At 37.2% G+C, this 18,282-nt stretch overlaps 1 protein-coding gene and 2 long non-coding RNA genes across 3 annotated transcripts; 2 read left to right on the top strand and 1 right to left on the bottom strand.

The window, feature by feature from the left end:
* Nucleotides 1–1,460: 1,460 nt before the first annotated feature.
* LOC100888331 (MICOS complex subunit MIC13-like) lies at nt 1,461–17,056 on the bottom strand. Its single transcript, XM_030985471.1, has 4 exons — nt 16,928–17,056; nt 14,021–14,162; nt 3,492–3,543; nt 1,461–2,801 (listed from the first exon to the last, which is right to left on the bottom strand). Exons 1-4 carry the CDS (start codon nt 16,945–16,947, stop codon nt 2,701–2,703), a joined length of 315 nt encoding a protein of 104 aa, XP_030841331.1. The 5' UTR covers nt 16,948–17,056; the 3' UTR covers nt 1,461–2,700.
* On the top strand, nt 3,635–4,670 carry LOC115924002. Its single transcript, XR_004064112.1, has 2 exons — nt 3,635–3,833; nt 4,560–4,670. It is a non-coding gene; the product is annotated as an uncharacterized LOC115924002 (long non-coding RNA).
* LOC115924003 lies at nt 8,886–10,313 on the top strand. The gene is made up of 2 exons (XR_004064117.1): nt 8,886–9,476; nt 10,203–10,313. It is a non-coding gene; the product is annotated as an uncharacterized LOC115924003 (long non-coding RNA).
* Nucleotides 17,057–18,282: the final 1,226 nt, after the last annotated feature.

Below are 18,282 nucleotides of genomic sequence, written 5' to 3'. Positions count from 1 at the left end.
ATTTTGTAAACACGCACGACTAGACAACTAGGCCTGATACGACCACCGCCGCACATGCTTACTGTGATCGTAGGCCTAGCGCGCGAGATTAGGCTTGATATCCAGGCTAAATACATATTTAACCTTGGTTCATCAGGATTATGAAAATTGCACAAAGTTCAAATTATAGGAGACTGGGAAGTCTAAATAACCGTATACCGAAGTATATAGCTTTCTCTCTTATTCGAAATTTAACAATTTAAACCATATTAAAATATTCAAAAAGGAGTGTTCAAGTACGTATAGACCTACACAAAGTTTTTGGTCTAGACTATAGACTACCTTCTTCTTCTTCTTCCTCGCTCAGTAAATGCAACTTCATACAACGATCAGATTGCATCAGAAAAGAAAGTTTCATACTTAATTCACTCAGTTATAAATATTCTGCAGTGGTGGATCTAGGGGGGGGGGGGGGTCTCCCTGGCCTCCAAAAACAGGTAAATTTAACCTTTTTTTTGAAGAAAAAAAGGGATCGATCGAGGGGGGGGGGGGATTTTAATTTTTTTTAAATTGCCTTTTTGTAAGCATAATATTCTATTTTGTAAATGTAATTCTCACATATTATTTTACTCAATAGGCCAGCCACTTCTACATCATGTTTATGCTGTTTTCCCCATAAAATTATATAGTGTATAGATCTAGGTCTATGTACATGTATGCCCAGTAGGGTCTAGACTATTACAGAAAGATGAAAGTTGTAAATTATTGAATCAATAAATTCACAGAATCTTAGCTATACATGTAATTTAATTATATATGTAGGTCTATGTGTGGTCAGTGGAAAATATGTATCTCGGCACAAATGTTTGAGGATTATTGAAAAGAATAATTTGTTCAATTACTGACAATTTCAGTTGCCCTCATTACTGGTATATCAATTACACACACTTTAAATTCATTTCACTCAAGGGGGTCTCTCAGCCTTGACAAGTTTTAATTGTACATGTATATCATGTATAAACAAATATTCTCCAAACTCTCTAAATGTCCGCTTTTCACATTTTACACAACTCTTATTTTCACTTTTTTGCCATCAGTGGCATATTCTATCACTTTATCAGCTCTACTTTTCTCTCCATTTCTTTCACTCTTTCTCATATGAGGCTCTTTAATCTTCTTCCTTACACTTCCAATACATCTCACAGAACTAGTCCCTATACAAGCACTCTCTATTTAATAGACCAATTCACAAATGCATTTACATTATATTATATGATCCAACTTGAATGTAAGGAGATGGAAAGTACCAGTAAATGAAATATTTGCAATAATTTAGGTACCGTAACCCCTCCTTTCAATTACTTCAGGAAAGCGTTTGCACGCGTTAGGTTATCATGAACAACAATGATTAGGAAGTTATTCTTCAAGAAATTTGTGAATTGGTCTTGTCCATTCCAATGACAATTCTACTCAGTGCACCGTTTCTTTTTATAAGTTTTATATATTTCATTTCATGACAATCTAGTTGAATTAGATATTCACACTTTGTAACTTCAATTATGGCCATAAGGTGTCACAGTTCGACAGTTCAGTGGTTTGACTTGATTTGAATCACCAAGCTAATGGGCTCAAGTCCCTGTATCACATAAATCATGAATGGGCTTCTGCGAGGCATTGCTCTACATCTAACACTCTCAACCCAGGTTTAGTAGCAAGGAATCCTGTAAATGCTTCAAGCAATGCAATCACCTGTAACCAAAGGCTGGGGTGGAGGAGCCCCTTTATTGGTAACATGAAGTGGGCATGATACATGAAGTCAATATTGATACAATTTATGTTTATTATCATAATTCATAACATATAAAATATGGTTCTGCATCAGGTGGTCAACTCTCCTTCATCAAGCCAGACAGTATTGGGATATTGTGGAGTACATGTACATTTATTGTGTACATTTTCACATATAGTGTACAACATAACCCACTTTATTGTGTTAATGGAAAATTGATTGTGTTCCATTTAACATGTAGATGATTTGGATATCCACAAGGGTAGAAAATAGCTCTTGTTATGATTATTGATTAGGTCTTCTAGAGTTATGAGTAACCATATGAGAATATAAGAATATGATTATAAAATAGGGATGTTCAGTAACGTAATCCTGTTAAAGGTAAAATGCAGTGTCAGTGAAAAAGATAATATGAAACCAAACTAACAAGGTTTATTGATATTAGTCTTTTACAGGTATAATAATAATGTCTGGATAGTATCATTTAACCTGCTCATACATATCTTATGAAACGGGTCAAAAAGGGTGCTGGTAATTAAATAAATAGCTATAAACATTTTATTTCACAAGATTTCTTGCAACTAAGACAACAAAATGATGGAAAACAATGGTTATTCAATTCTTGTCCAATATCATAACGTCTATATTTCTATTACATATAATATAACATACCGATACAAGAAATACTTATATTCTTTTCAATTGCAAAGAAAAGGTAGAGGGATGCAATCATGCAAACAGTGTTGCTTTAACAATGGTTCACTGGCAACATGTCCTTCATTTATGTAATAAATGTGTAACAAAACCTGCTCAATGACAGCAAAGCTACCCAGACACAATAGTGTTTCAGATCAAGCAATTATGAAGACAGTGTCTGTAAGGTATTAAAATACTAAAAAATGTATATATAGTTCTTGTATTTCATTCAGTTTTCATTTTGCCATAGATCCACTGACGTAATCTGCTGCTTGACTGCCTAACTCTTTAGCTTTCTCTGGTCCTCTTGCTAACGATGAAAATGTCCACTTCACACCTAAGTAAGCAAGAAACAAAAACAAAAACTTATGGTTACCAAATCTGAAATGGAAAACAATTTTTAAAACATTTTTGATGTATGTCTCCAGGTTTCAACTTCTATTAAGAGATTAAACAAGATTAAATATACAGGACTAACTTCAAAATGAATTTACCATGCATACATTCAAACTGAACTTTGAACATGACATTTTGGTACTATAAATCTTTGAACTACTGCTCTGTTTGTTTCTTTTCATGCTAATAACCCCCCCCCCCCAAAAAAAAAAAGAAAAAAAAAAAAAGAAGGAAATTGTATAAAAGGCAGATGTCAAGGAAGGGATTGAGGTAATCTATTAATCTTTGAAAGCAAACTAAGTTTATCCCGCTTGAAACCCACATTAAGTGTGTGTGAGTATGTCCACTTATTTCCCAGTGAAAGGTTTTTTACAAAGATTAACAAAATTAATGAAAATGATAGCATTTTATCTCACCTAGTTAAAAGGCAATCTAATGAGGTGAGTCAGGTGACTTAATTACTGTGACTACAATGTTTTCAATACAAATCATCCAATAATACTCTTTGGCAACAGTTTTCATTTCCGGTGGTTTAGATTTAGGATCTCAGTGTTGCGCCAAGCAATCATTTAAAGCACTTTGCATGTAACCTAAATGTAAAGAAAAAAGGGAAAATAAAACAATTAAATACCTGAATTCCAGCTTTGCCTCGTATTACTTGCTAATTGCTCAGTTGATGGTATCTGCAAAATAGTAAGACCACAAATTTTCATTTCTATTGTAAATATACTTAATTCTGGCGAATCATCATTTCATCTTACAGATTGGAATAATACATATTATATATTGTAAAGGCACTTCATACACCGTGCGGTTGTAATTGTCTATTTGGCATTCCATAATTTTATCGTCTGCGAAGATTGTAATTTTTGGCCCAAAACTGGGGCACGTTATGGCGATGGAAAAGGAATTGCATCGTTAATCGGCATATTATTTATGCCTGCCTGAGACTTTGGTAACAAGTGGCACAGTGGTAAGCATAAATAGAACTTTTAGGTTTAATTTCAAGAGAGCTCGCTCAGTATGCATACAGCAATCAGTGTTATCCTACTGTAGAACTTCAATAGCTCGTGTATCAGATTGATGCATTGTACGCATAGTGTGCAGGTCTTTGTGTAGTACTATAATTATGAATATTTGTTTGTATGGAAATATACAGAAACTCTTAATCAGTATCGAATTTATTGTGTAATGATAACTCAACTAGATTAAACTCAAACCTCAGTCCTGAGGAAATAAGCACTCAAATACGCCAAAACTTGATATAAGATGGTTGACATTACATTTATTGCTCACATAACATTTTTGCAATTACATTGTCTATTTAAGCTGTTTTCGACACCCATTGTATACAGTTAAATACGTTTACAAATATTCCTTATTTGTAGGATATCAGTTTAGAGTTTACTTCTAATTTTCACAACACTTAGTGTATTAAATACTGGACAGTATTGCTATTATGATAATTTAAGTCCAATTACTTTAAATTGAAGTTAATTGTTATTCACCTTAGTATAATGTTTAGACTCATAATACAGTGGAACCTTATTATTAAAGGCACTGATGTGGCAGACTTTACCTATAACAATGTATCTTCTCTCGTCCCAAGTGCCTCGTTATAATGCAGTTGCACTGTAACATGCTTTGATATGATGATATACTTATGTTGGATTTTGTTCATTTGTTTGTTTGTTTATAGTTTTTACGGGAATCTAAGGAACAAAGTGAATCAGCAAGCCAAAGAGTCAGCTTTGACCATGATGAAGAGACTAGATTCAATAAAGCTGTTTTGACTATTGTTTACCCAGTATGAGAACACGTGCGAGCTTTCGTTTGTTTGTCGTCGTAGTCCGGGCAGGCACAGTAAAAACACTTCCAACGTAGCGTCAAAATGGCCTCATCATCATCAACAAGCCTGATTATCAAGATGGAGCCAATAAATAGACGCTAGACATTTGAGTTGAGTTCAACATGACATTTCAGCTGGATGAACCTACGAACATACATATGTAACTACGTTTGGCGACGAGCACAGGATATATGCTAGAGATCAGCTAGAATTGCACCATAACGCATGAATCTCAGAATCTGAGTGGATGTTGATGGATTTTGATTTGGATTGTGAAACGATGTTGTGATCCAGTCATTTCTCATATGTCTCAATAGTTCGAGGTATGTAGAGCTGTGTATGGACGCTATGCAGTTTGATTTACACTAATGTTACAGTTACAATGAATTATGGTTGCAATGCAGCAGTGTCATCGATTTATTATTGAGGTGTATTATGGACGCTAAGCTGGAATCGGCCACAATCGTTATTATACACTGTTATAAAATACGTGGCTTTACCATAATTTGCACCAGCAGTTGGCATGCAGCCATAATGTAACAGGACCAGCGACGGCCTTGATAGATCCAGCCCACAGTCACGTCTAGTTAAGAGTCTAAGGACTAAAGCCCAGTGTAGATGTTAGCGGATCAGCCAAGCCCAAGTTCAAGACTATTCTGTGTCAGCCTCTCGTAGCAGCCCTAGCATAATTTATGAACTAGCCTAATCCAGCTGAAGTCCAGCTTGAACAACAGCCCGGGAATCGGCCCGGTCAAGCCACACAGCCCGGGAGCCAGCGTGGTTTAGTCTTGTACAGTCCAGGTCCAGCCAGGTTTGAACTTGAAGCATAAATCAAGCCAACAACATTGAATTTATAAATGAAACATTGGATCTGAACTTGATGAAATAAAAGTAGTTAGAACCAGAGCTATAATAGGCTCTGTGAAACTTCAAGACTCTTGATAACAAATTAACAGAGGTCAAGTAAAATTTGAATTTTAATAACTATTTCATGTATAGTAGTCTATTGAAAAGTGTTTCCAATATGATTCTGCAAATACTGCATGTTTTGTTTGCAGGTAGCCAGCATTAGTTTTGTGCTCAAGTGACAAGAAAGTTAAAGGTGTAATTTCATTACAAAGTGATATTGACATCGCAGTTCAGAGTCAAGCAAGGAAGGAATATGTGGCGATTGAACTTTATCGCATCATCGCGTGGTCTGCATTCAAGCCCTTTTGATAAGCGAATTTTGAGGCGTGCGTAAAGGCTTTATTGGGAGATGTAAAATCAAATTACTATGGAGTATTTGTAATTGCATTAGCAAGAAGCATTTTAAGCGGTTTTACATTGATGAGGTTGGTAGGCTTAGCGCTGTAGCTTTGCTTAAATTGATGTTTGATTTCACTCTAGTTGCATGACAATTTAATTTGGTCAATTTGCTGTACAAGGTGCAAGTGCATGGTTTAGCATAAGAGGCCAGCTCCTTATTACACTTCTGTTGTGTCAAAGCCAATTAAACATGGCAGATTCAAGAAAGTCATCAAGGGAGAGGCAGCCCACGGAAAAAATGGCCGCTCTTCAGGCCTCTGAAGAATTAAAGACAGAGCGGAAGTTTTTCAAGATGTACGGCTCCCTTAAGGCCACAGTAAAGGCAGCTAGAATAATCATTAAGACAGAGACAGAAGAAGGTCCCATCAAACAACAGATATCCATATTGGAAGCTGGAGAGAGGGAATTGATGGAAACCTACGAGATTTTGAGGAGACACAAGGTCCCCATAAGAGAGGCCACCACGAGGATGGACCGTGCCAACGCAATGGTCAGAGATAGCCTCAACGCCCTGGAAGAAGTTCTGGGATCCCTAGAAGGTCCTTTTGACGCCGAGGATCGGAAGCAGATAGCGAAAGAATTCTTGAAACAAGAATATGCTTCATCGGTCTTCAGCTCAATTTTAAGCGAAATGGACCAAGGGGTTGAAACCAGCCAACCGCGTGGAGCCACACCAGTAATTGACATTGATAGCAATCCTGGACAGCCTGTAGAATCTCGTAACACACCATCACTTCCTCTTCAAGACAAAATGTACCCAGGAGTTGGAGTAAACCAACCACCTGAAGGTATTCAAGGGCAGTCAGCAGAACTTCCTGCCAAGACGTCATCTCCTTCCCTTCAAGATGAGATGGGCCCAGAGTTTAGAGTAGGCCAGCTACATGATAGTCTACCTGATTCGCATGTGGAACCTCGTGACAAGACACCACTACAGCCGCCTCAGACAACGTCGGTTGACGTCCAGGGCTTATGTAAGGCTTTAGCAGACAACATGTACCACACAAGACTTCCGATGCCAGTGCCACGCACCTTTAGTGGGGATTCGCTCGAATTTATAGAGTTCGAGAAAGGTTTCAAGACTTTGATCGAAAACCGTGGCATAACACCAACAGAGATGCTGTATTATCTGAAGCAGTACCTGACTGGTCCGGCAAGGGAGGCGGTGAAAGGTTTCTTTTTCGGGGACTCCAAAGAGGCATATGATGGGGCATGGAGGTGCCTTCGACAGAGGTATGGTCATCCTTTTAATGTCCAACAAGCGTTCCGGAAGAAGCTAAGTGCTTGGCCGAAGATATCCTCAAAAGATGCCATAGGTCTTCAGAAGTTTGCGGACTACTTAAAGTCTTGTGATGATGCTATGCCATATGTCACTGGCCTCCAGGTGCTAAACGACTGCTATGAGAATCAAAAGATGATAGCCAAACTTCCAGACTGGCTGATTAGTAGCTGGAATAGGGTGGTATCAGATGAGTTGGAAGGCGGCAGCTATCCTTCATTTTCTAAGTTTGTGAAATTTGTTGCTAAGGAGGCAAGGATAGCCAACAATCCCATTTCTTCTCTAGGTGCCCTGAAATCTGAGGACTCTCAAAGAGAATCAAGTCCCAAGACCTCCAAGATCGAGCGAGAAGCAAGAAATAAGGGATCTGCTTTGGCTGTCAACACCAAGGAAAGTGCCGAAGGCAAGAACATCCCAAACCAAGTCAAGAAGGCTCCAAAACCTTGCTGCCTGTGTAGTGAAACTGGACACAAGTCCGAGGACTGTGACAAGTTTTTGGCCAAGCCACTTTCTGAACGCAGGAAGTTTGTTCAAGAAAATCATGTATGCTTTGGTTGCTTACAGAAGGGGCATTTTTCTAAGGCATGTAAACAAAGGCTGAAGTGTAGTACATGTGGTAAGCGCCATCCCACGGCTCTTCATGAGGAAAACCCTACGATAAGAGAGGACAATGCGCACAAGAGTGAAGGAGCTTCTGAGGACATGGCTACGTCTTGCCAAGTCCGTTCTGGAAAACAAGCTAGCACTTCGATGATTGTACCAGTGTGGGTCGCGGCAGAACAAGCACCATCGTCAGAGATTCTGACTTACGCCCTCCTGGATACCCAGAGTGATTCATCGTTCATTCTAGATGAAGTAGCGCAAGCCCTGAATGCTAAGCAGCAACCCATACGCTTAAAGTTATCTACTATGACTTCGTCATCGAACATTGATTGCAGCGTGACTTCAAGTATCTTAGTTAGAGGTATGATGTCGCCCTCCCAGCTCAAGATAGGAAAGTGCTATACGCGTGACTTCATACCGACTGATAGAGAACACATCCCAAGCAGAAGTACTGCTGAGAAGTGGACTCATCTCCAAGATGTTGCAAGAGAGATGCCAGCACTTCAGAGATGCGAAATCGGCCTACTGATAGGCTATAATTGCCCAAGAGCTCTGACACCAAGACAAGTAGTTACTGGTAGCGATGTAGAACCATTTGCTATTCGAACTGACCTCGGCTGGAGTATTGTTGGCTTTGCCGAAGAAGAGAATGCCATGGACTTCAGTAGCCAGTGTGGGAGGGTTTCTACTCGCGAGATACCATTTCCGAAGCCAAAGGAGATCATAGGGTTGCTTGAGACAGATTTCGCAGAGGACAAATCGCCGGACAAAGCATGCTCTCAGAATGACCTACAATTCTTGAAAGACCTTGACAACAAAGGTCGTCCAAACAAGAAGCTTGCCGAATACTGGAGGCCGGTTCAGAAGCTCGTACTGCTTCTGGAAAAGGTACCTCCATAGAGCAGGTATGTATGTACACTTGAGATTGTTTGGAGCGGGTACAAATGTTTGACCTTGCATTTGCACATGTACTTCGTTTTTTGGTACAGTTTAAAAATTTAGGACTCAAATTCTGATCTTGTTTGCTGCGAATTTTAGATACACAGCGCTTAAATATTGTCGCAACCTTTAAGCTTGCCTTACAACCTTTGCAGTGTGTGTTATAATCTTTTACAGCACATGTTATAAACGTGCATTGTTTGAGTTCCGCATCATCACTTATGCCATTCTGGTTTGATCAAGCTATTCAATTGCCATGTTATTCGTGTTGTAGATTGCAAGTGTACCAATTTACATGCAAGAGGTGTATGGAGTGCTTGCTTAAAAATTTCCATATTATGGTCACATTATTTCACATGCACCACTTATGTAATACTAGTAAATGCATTTTCATATATATGTAAGTGTACTCATGCATGTGATTATGTTACAAGTGAAGGCAATTTTGGTGGGAGTGTAAAGGCACTTCATACACCGTGCGGTTGTAATTGTCTATTTGGCATTCCATAATTTTATCGTCTGCGAAGATTGTAATTTTTGGCCCAAAACTGGGGCACGTTATGGCGATGGAAAAGGAATTGCATCGTTAATCGGCATATTATTTATGCCTGCCTGAGACTTTGGTAACAAGTGGCACAGTGGTAAGCATAAATAGAACTTTTAGGTTTAATTTCAAGAGAGCTCGCTCAGTATGCATACAGCAATCAGTGTTATCCTACTGTAGAACTTCAATAGCTCGTGTATCAGATTGATGCATTGTACGCATAGTGTGCAGGTCTTTGTGTAGTACTATAATTATGAATATTTGTTTGTATGGAAATATACAGAAACTCTTAATCAGTATCGAATTTATTGTGTAATGATAACTCAACTAGATTAAACTCAAACCTCAGTCCTGAGGAAATAAGCACTCAAATACGCCAAAACTTGATATAAGATGGTTGACATTACATTTATTGCTCACATAACATTTTTGCAATTACATTGTCTATTTAAGCTGTTTTCGACACCCATTGTATACAGTTAAATACGTTTACAAATATTCCTTATTTGTAGGATATCAGTTTAGAGTTTACTTCTAATTTTCACAACACTTAGTGTATTAAATACTGGACAGTATTGCTATTATGATAATTTAAGTCCAATTACTTTAAATTGAAGTTAATTGTTATTCACCTTAGTATAATGTTTAGACTCATAATACAGTGGAACCTTATTATTAAAGGCACTGATGTGGCAGACTTTACCTATAACAATGTATCTTCTCTCGTCCCAAGTGCCTCGTTATAATGCAGTTGCACTGTAACATGCTTTGATATGATGATATACTTATGTTGGATTTTGTTCATTTGTTTGTTTGTTTATAGTTTTTACGGGAATCTAAGGAACAAAGTGAATCAGCAAGCCAAAGAGTCAGCTTTGACCATGATGAAGAGACTAGATTCAATAAAGCTGTTTTGACTATTGTTTACCCAGTATGAGAACACGTGCGAGCTTTCGTTTGTTTGTCGTCGTAGTCCGGGCAGGCACATATATGTAAAACGTTTAACAGAATTCATGGATTCTAAATAGACCTAGAGATCTAGTTTATTTTTTTGCAGAGCATAATTCACCATGCGAATGAATTTTTATCGATATCTTTGTCAAATCAACAGCTGTAAGGTGCAACCGAGGAAGAAGGAGGTGTCGCGTTGTATGTCCCCACGCAGTTGAATTACCGAGTTTTAAATGAAGTTAATGTGATGAATGATTTAATGGAAAGTGTTTTTGTAGAAATGTTTTTTCCTGGCAGACGGAATGTTATAGTTGGGGTCGTTTATAGGCCGCCACAAGGTAATGTGAATTTGTTTATAAATGAAATGCAAACTGTGTTGTCAAATTCAATATTTTTGCATAAAACAGTCTTTGTCATGGGTGATTATAATGTTAATCTTCTTCAGCACGATGAGAATGCATACGTTTGTGACTTTTTGAACATGTTTATATCTTTCTCTTTATTGCCCTTAATAACTAAACCTACCAGAGTTACAGACACTTCTTCTACTCTCATTGATAACACTTTTTGTAATGTACGACCTTTACCAGATGCGGGTATTATAATTTCGGATTTGTCTGACCATTTTCCAGTATATGCAAGGATGTCTTTTGGTATGAATATCCGTAATATTTCTAGTAATAGATATGTTCGAAAAAGTAATCCTACCAGTATTGCTAAATTTAGAGATGAGTTGTTAGCAAGTGATTGGAGAGAAGTATTGAGTGATTATGATGTTGATAGCTCATATGATAAATTCTTAAATACATTCTTTTTGCTGTATGATAAAAATTTACCTTTATGTAAATGTAATACCAGAAATCGTAGAACAACCCCTCGATTGCCATGGATCACTAATTCTATGTTGAGGTCAATAAATAGGAAAAATAAGTTGTACTATAAGTATAAGATTAGTAAATCTCAGTCTTCACATAGGAAATATACTATTTATCGGAATACTCTTACTTCAACCCTACGTGCTGCTAAGAAGCAGTATTACTTTGCTCAATTTCAGGCGACACATAATGATATAAAAGGGACATGGAAAGTGATTAGGAATGTTTTTAAGCCAAAACAGAAAGCGTCTGATGTAAGTAAATTAAACATTGATGGGAATGTAGTGGATGATCCAGAGGTTATTGTAGATAAATTCAATGAATATTTTTGTAATATTGGCCAGAATTTGTCGCGTGTCATCCCAGAGTCTCAAAAAACATTTCAATCTTTTTTAGAAAACCCTAATCATAATAGCTTATTTTTATTGCCAACGACTGTAGAAGAATTATTTGATATTGTACATTCTTTAAAGAATAAGAAAAGTCCAGGTTGTGACTTTATAACAAATGAGTTGATAAAAAATGTAATTGATGGTATTGTACAACCCCTCGTACATATATTTAATCTATCAATGACCACTGGTGTTGTACCCATGAAAATGAAAATTGCAAAGGTTGTGCCCATTTTTAAAAAGGGTGATGCCCTTATCTTGAATAATTATCGTCCTATTTCTTTGTTGAATTCCTTTTCTAAAATTCTTGAGAAGCTAATGTATACTCGGACGATAACATTTATGATGAATGCTAACATTTTGTCTAATTTTCAGTTTGGTTTTCGTGAAAAACACACTACCACTCATGCTATTCTACATTTGGTTGATAAGATATCCAGTGCCTTAGATGCACGCATGCACACAGTTGGTGTCTTCTTAGACTACTCTAAAGCGTTTGATACTGTAAATCATTATATTTTAATAGATAAACTGTGCCATTATGGTGTAAGGGGAATAGCATTAGATTGGTTTAGAAGCTACTTAACAAATAGGAAACAGTTTGTTACTTTAAATGGAATTGATTCAGATTTGCGGGACGTCACTTGTGGGGTCCCACAGGGATCCCTTCTAGGCCCGCTTTTGTTTATTGTGTGTATTAACGATTTTCAACTTTCCGCAAAAATGTTATCATTCATTTTATTTGCAGACGACTCGAGTGTATTTTTCTCTCACAGAAATCCACAAACTCTTTTGCAGACTGTAAACTCTGAGTTGACAAATGCGACTTTGTGGATTCATGCAAACAAGTTGTCTTTAAATCTTAAAAAAACTAATTATATGCTCTTTAGTAATTCCCTGAGTATATTGCCTGGAAATATAATGTTCAATGGTGTTGAGATTGAAAGAGTATCTACATTTAAATTTCTTGGCCTGCATATTGATGAACATTTAAATTGGAAGTATCATATTAGTAAACTTTGTAAATTGTTGTCAAGAAATACTGGTGTAATTTATAAATTGAAATCTGTGTTCCCACTGAATATTTTACGTATGTTGTACGGAACTTTAATTTTGCCATATTTGCACTATGGTGTGCTAGCTTGGGGCAACTCGTTCAAATCTCAAATGGATAAATTACTACTGGTACAGAAAAGAGTAATACGAATTGTTTGTAATACACACTATCTTGCGCATACAGATGTTCTTTTTTATAATAGTAGTGTTTTGAAAGTTGAAGATATTTATCATTTACAACTAGGAGCTCTAATGTATGAATTGAATGCAGGTCTATTGCCAGTAGCCTTGGCTAGAATATTTAAGAAAAATAACCAAGTTCATAGTTATTCCACACGTCAGGCGCAAGCATATCACTTGCCTTTTGTTAGAACGCAATTTGCCCTTACTACTGTGGGGTCCACTGGACCTAGGTTTCGGAATTCCCTTGAACCAAGAATAGCGCAATCAGTCAGTATTTATGTATTTAAGCGCAAACTGAAGTTACTATATTTGAGTCGATATCGTCTAGATTTATAGTTGTGATCAATATTTAAGAAAATTAATTACTATATAGGTCAGCATAATTCTACTCCCATCTCTCACATCTATTCATCTGTCTGTCTTTTTTTTGTTTTTGTCTGTGTTTTAGTCCTGCTTTTGCTCGTTGTATTTTCCTGTTTCTTTTGTTTATAGCCATTATTTAGTAGTCAGTAGATTTTATTTTATTATACTTATTTATCTTTATATTTTATCAGTTGTTTAGTTAGTTTAGTTTGTCAGCACTTAAATGTATGCATTATTCTTATCTGACGAGTTTTGTTCTTTTAGGACATATTCATAAGCTACTCATGAGGGACCTTAAATCCACAAGCCTTGCTTTCAACCAAGGTCACCTCATCTTTCTTTTGTAACGCCATATTCTGTAAACTTGTTATATTCATGTCATATTTGTAAAGTGTGTTATGAAAGAAAGATAAATAAAACTTGAAACAAACTTGAAACATTGAAACATTGAAACATCTTGTCTTGATTGTGCCTTAGATCTAAAACAACTTTTTAAAAAGTTAGAAATTCTTCTTAGCTTCACCTCTATTAAAATATGGTTGACAATTAACTCATCAAAAAGATCCCAATCCTATGACAAATAAACAGCCTAGCCCGAATTTTCTGTCTCTTTCATTCGTTAGCCTCTGATTTGGGTAGGGTCGGCTCTAGGAGCTGACCCTAGAGCCGACCGTACCCAAATCAGAGGCTAACGAACGAAAGAGACAGAAAATTTGGGCTAAAAACAGCCCTGCATGAAAGTTACATGTACCATGTTTTGTTTATTTTATCAGAATGTAAAAATGAAGTAAAATACAAGTAAATTAAATAATTAATAATACCTGTCTGAGATATTCATCCTGTCTCTGTAGGGTGCCTGTTAGCTTGTTCATTGTTTTTGAACCATCAAATGAAGATCCCCAGATCCCTTGCTCAACTGATACGTAAAGTGCTCCTCCTCCTATTGCTATCTTGCAAAGCCCTCTGAAAAGTGAAAAAGAGACGAACACACGATGTTCAGTTTCAGGATATGGTAAACCAGGAAAACTGTTTCCAGCAGACTACAATAGAATCAATATCTGTTGTAACTTACACTTACAGCCTAATACTATAGTAATAGTAATAATACAGGCTCCAAGTACATCCTGTTCCACAATGTTAATTTTAACAGAAGCAGATTAAAGTGAATGTTTGAGGAAAATTTTCATAAGAATAAGATTGTCATTTTATACGTTTGGCGGAAGGTTTTTTCATAAATCAGGAGATTCACATCGTTTGCTAGAGAGCGGGAGGGAGGGCATGGAGGGAGGGCATAATCAGGGTACTATTGGATAATTCGTTTTTCTGATTCTGTCACGACACAGAAAAGTCCAAAATTCCTTTGTCATTTCTTATTTAAAAACAAAAAATTAAAATCACGAAGCAAAAAACGTGTTGCTATTTCGTTTCTGGTGGTGAAAAACACGAATCAGAAATCAGAAAACTAAAACTAGAAAAACTCTTTCTGATTTCTGAATTCTGATTCGCACCACAGAAAAGGAAATCGCAACACGTTTTTTGCTTCGTGATTTTGTTTCTTGTTCAAGAATCACAAATCGCATTGCGATCTCGGCTCTCTGATTTCTGATTTTGTTTTCATCACACGAATATTAAAGAGCGCCCTCTACGTCGGCATGCCAGCACATAAGGAAAGACAGAAAGAGAAGGTGAAAGAAGGAAAAAACAAAGAATAACATAAGGAAAGACAGAAAGAGAAGGTGAAAGAAGGAAAAAACAAAGAATAACATAAGGAAATACAAAAAGAGAAAGAGATAGAATGATAAAAACAAAGAATAACATAAGAGAAGATGATAGAAGGAAGAAACAAAGAATAATATGAGGAAAAATGATAGAATGATAACAACAACAATAACATTAAGAAAGACAGAAAGAGAAAATGATAAAAAATAGACAATGGAAAGATAGAAGAGAAGATGAAAGAAGGAAAAACAAAGAATAACATAAGGAAAATAGAGAGAGTATAATAGAATAATAAACGAAGAACAAAATAAGAAGTGAAAGAAGGAGAAATTGAATAGGCGCGTGCGGGGGCCATTACGTCATCGTGTAGAGAACGGGTGTCGACTTTAAACGAAAAGGGTTATAAGGTAGTGAACAGGACGGGTGTCTGACGCCAATTCGCATCGTTAGAGGACGTGAACGCCGTCCTCGTCCACACAAACGAAAAGCCCCTTATATATCTTCGACTAAAAAATATCTATCACAGGCCTTCTCAACTGGCGGCGCGCGCGCCACTCGTGGCGCTTGCGGTCAGTCAGAGTGGCGCGCGGCTGTTCCAAAAAATAAATTAAAAAAAAATTTAAAAAAAATTAAAAATTAAAAATTAAAGAAAGAACAAATTAAAAAATTATATTTCAAAATAAAAAACTCAGCAAAATCAAAAAGTCGCAGTCGAAGTTGAGCCCAAAATGTAAGCAAGCCATTTTGTATGTTTGATTTTCACTTCATTTTGACATTTTCCGTGTTTATTGCACCAAAATAACTACATATAAATTGACTTCCAGTGTAGATTTTAGCCAGGAATTATAGTAATTATTTCACATCAATATGAAATTATGATTGATGTTTTATGGAACAAAAAGGTGTAAAAAAAAAAGCCACATCTTGGCCTTAAAAACGCCCTAAAATCCACTAGCTTCCGGGGCCTTTGCCCCTGGACCCCACCCAGTATCGGCTCGGTCGCTACGCTCCCTCGCATTCACCAAACATACAGGTTGGCACTTCAACCTCAATAAATTTTTGTTTTGGCGCTTCTAATAAACTAGTTGAGAAGGCCTGATCTATCATATCTACGTACTGTACGTATGTGCATGTAAAAGTATACCTTCTTCGCGAGAAAATACGTGTACGTACGTACGCGCCGTTTCTTATAACGTAGAGGGCGCTCTTTAATATTCGTGAAATGAAAACGAAATTAGAAATCAGAGAGCAGAGACCGCGTTTGCGATCTGTGATTTTGTTTCTGGTGGTAAAAAACATAAATCAGAAAGAGTTTTTTTCTATTCTGTGTTCTCTGATTTCTGATTTGGTTTTTTTAACACCAGAAACGAAACCGCAACACGTTTTTTTGCTTCGTGATTTTAATTTTTTGTTTTTAATTAAGAAATGACAAAGGAATTTTGGACTTTTCTGTGTCGTGACAGAATCAGAAAAACGAATTATCCAATAGTACCCTGATTGGGCATGGCGGCGGGAGTCTCCCACTACAAGCTGGTGGGACAGCGGGAGAATGAGCGTGAAGGCGTGAGACTCCCTCCAAATTTGGGAGGGTTGACAATGCAATGACAGTAGACAGTACACTCCCGTTTAAAAACCCCAAATAACAAACACACCACACTATATCAACACAGCATGCACAGCGCAGTCTCCACCTTTGGCTTTGACTCAATCGATCTCCCCCTCTGACAAAGTCTGGTCTCGACCACTCCAGCATAGCACAGAGAGTCAATGCTAATGGCGTATTGACTGGGTCTCGACGTCTCTCGGCTAGCGGCTCATCCCAGGCACCGGGGAAATGCATGGCACGAGATACGACAGCCGCCATACTTAGCCAGAGCCCAGACAGGATTTCTAGTTTTCTAAAATTCTACGACTAAAATTATTCTGAAACTAAAAGGTGAGAGTTAATTTAACGTTTTTATCATACAGCAGGTGAATGTGAGATTACTAATATAAAATCTTAAACTTACTTCAAGATCGGAACAGCCATTTTAGATAGATTTTTAGATGATACTTCAGAATTTTAGCAGTTCGGTCGTGTCGCTGACTGGAGTGTACCGATACAGTGCGCCAATACGGCCCGCGCCGCGCCGGGCTTGCTGGCCTAGTTAGCTAGCTAGCTAGCCATTCGATAACGCCGCAACAACGAGCTAGCATTCGGAGGGTAGCATATATTGGCACGAGCTTTAGTGGAGTCATGAATATTCATTAGTCCCTACGTCACAGACGTGCGGCGTGCGTAGTGTGTCATATACACATGTACTAGTACACGAGTACGTTTGTAAGTATTAGAACATTATACGTTGCTCCGGAATGAAGAGAATCGCTATAAAGGACGAATTACTCCGTGAAGCCAAGTACGAACAGAGAATTGAAAGCAACTACACTCCCTAATCTAGCTAGTTTTGTAATAACAAATAGGTATTTTTTTTCATAATAGTTTACTCTTTCGTGGCTTCGTACTAAGGAACTTTCAAAAAGATGATTTGTAGAAAAAAGAAAACTGAAGAAAAGAAAACATGTGCACCCAGCAGTTCAATGCAGTTCCTACCTAAAGGCCTACCTAACCCACCTATACTTGCATGTTGCTTAAATAGTTGACAGCCACAATATTTAGTACAATAATAGGCGTTTCATGTATTTTAATACTGGTAAGTTGCTCGATATGATTTGATTCGATATATATCTCATTAATGAAACCATCTCAAGGCTATAAGTCTCAAACATAATTATCTTCACCATTAAACCGAGTGCCAGCAGCATTAAACCATGCCCCCAAATTTAGTGATCTTCTTTTGGATATCGATATACCGAGGTTTCACTGGTTTATATTTAGCAAAATGAAAATTGTAATACTATAATGTTCGAGTACATCACTTTGTATATGATTTGATCAGATATATATCTCATTAATGAAACCATCTAAAGGCTATTATACTCTCAAGCAAACCTGCACCATTAAACCGAGTGCCAACACCATTAAACCATGCGCCAAATTTAGTAATCTTCTTTTGTGCATCGAAAGACCGAGGTTTCCCGGGTTTAATTAGGGAATTGGAAATTTGATACTATAATGTTCGATTACATCACTCAGTATTTGATTTGATCAGATATATATCTCATTAATAAAACCATCTAAAGGCTATTATAGTCTCAAGCAAACCATCACCATTAAACAGAGGGCCAACACCATTAAACCATGCGCCAAATTTTGTAATCTTCTTTTGTGTATCGAAAGACCGAGGTTTTCCGGGTTTATTTAGGGAATTGGAAATTTGATACTGGTAAGATGCTCGATAACAGCACTAAGTCTGATTTGATTAGA

Source organism: Strongylocentrotus purpuratus, unplaced genomic scaffold (genome assembly GCF_000002235.5).
Source record: "Strongylocentrotus purpuratus isolate Spur 01 unplaced genomic scaffold, Spur_5.0 spur5_contig_836, whole genome shotgun sequence".
Lineage (NCBI taxonomy): Eukaryota > Metazoa > Echinodermata > Echinoidea > Camarodonta > Strongylocentrotidae > Strongylocentrotus > Strongylocentrotus purpuratus.
Note: the sequence above shows the minus strand (reverse complement) of the source record. Positions and strands in the feature narration are given on the sequence as shown.

What these genes read in the sequence shown, in the direction of transcription:
- LOC100888331 (XM_030985471.1), bottom strand. Translation starts at nt 16,947, where the DNA reads ATGGCTGTTCCGATCTTGAA. An exon ending in ATGGCTGTTCCGATCTTGAA is followed by an intron (nt 14,163 to 16,927) that starts GTAAGTTTAAGA and finishes TTCACTTTTCAG; the next exon opens with AGGGCTTTGCAAGATAGCAA. An exon ending in AGGATGAATATCTCAGACAG is followed by an intron (nt 3,544 to 14,020) that starts GTATTATTAATT and finishes ACTATTTTGCAG; the next exon opens with ATACCATCAACTGAGCAATT.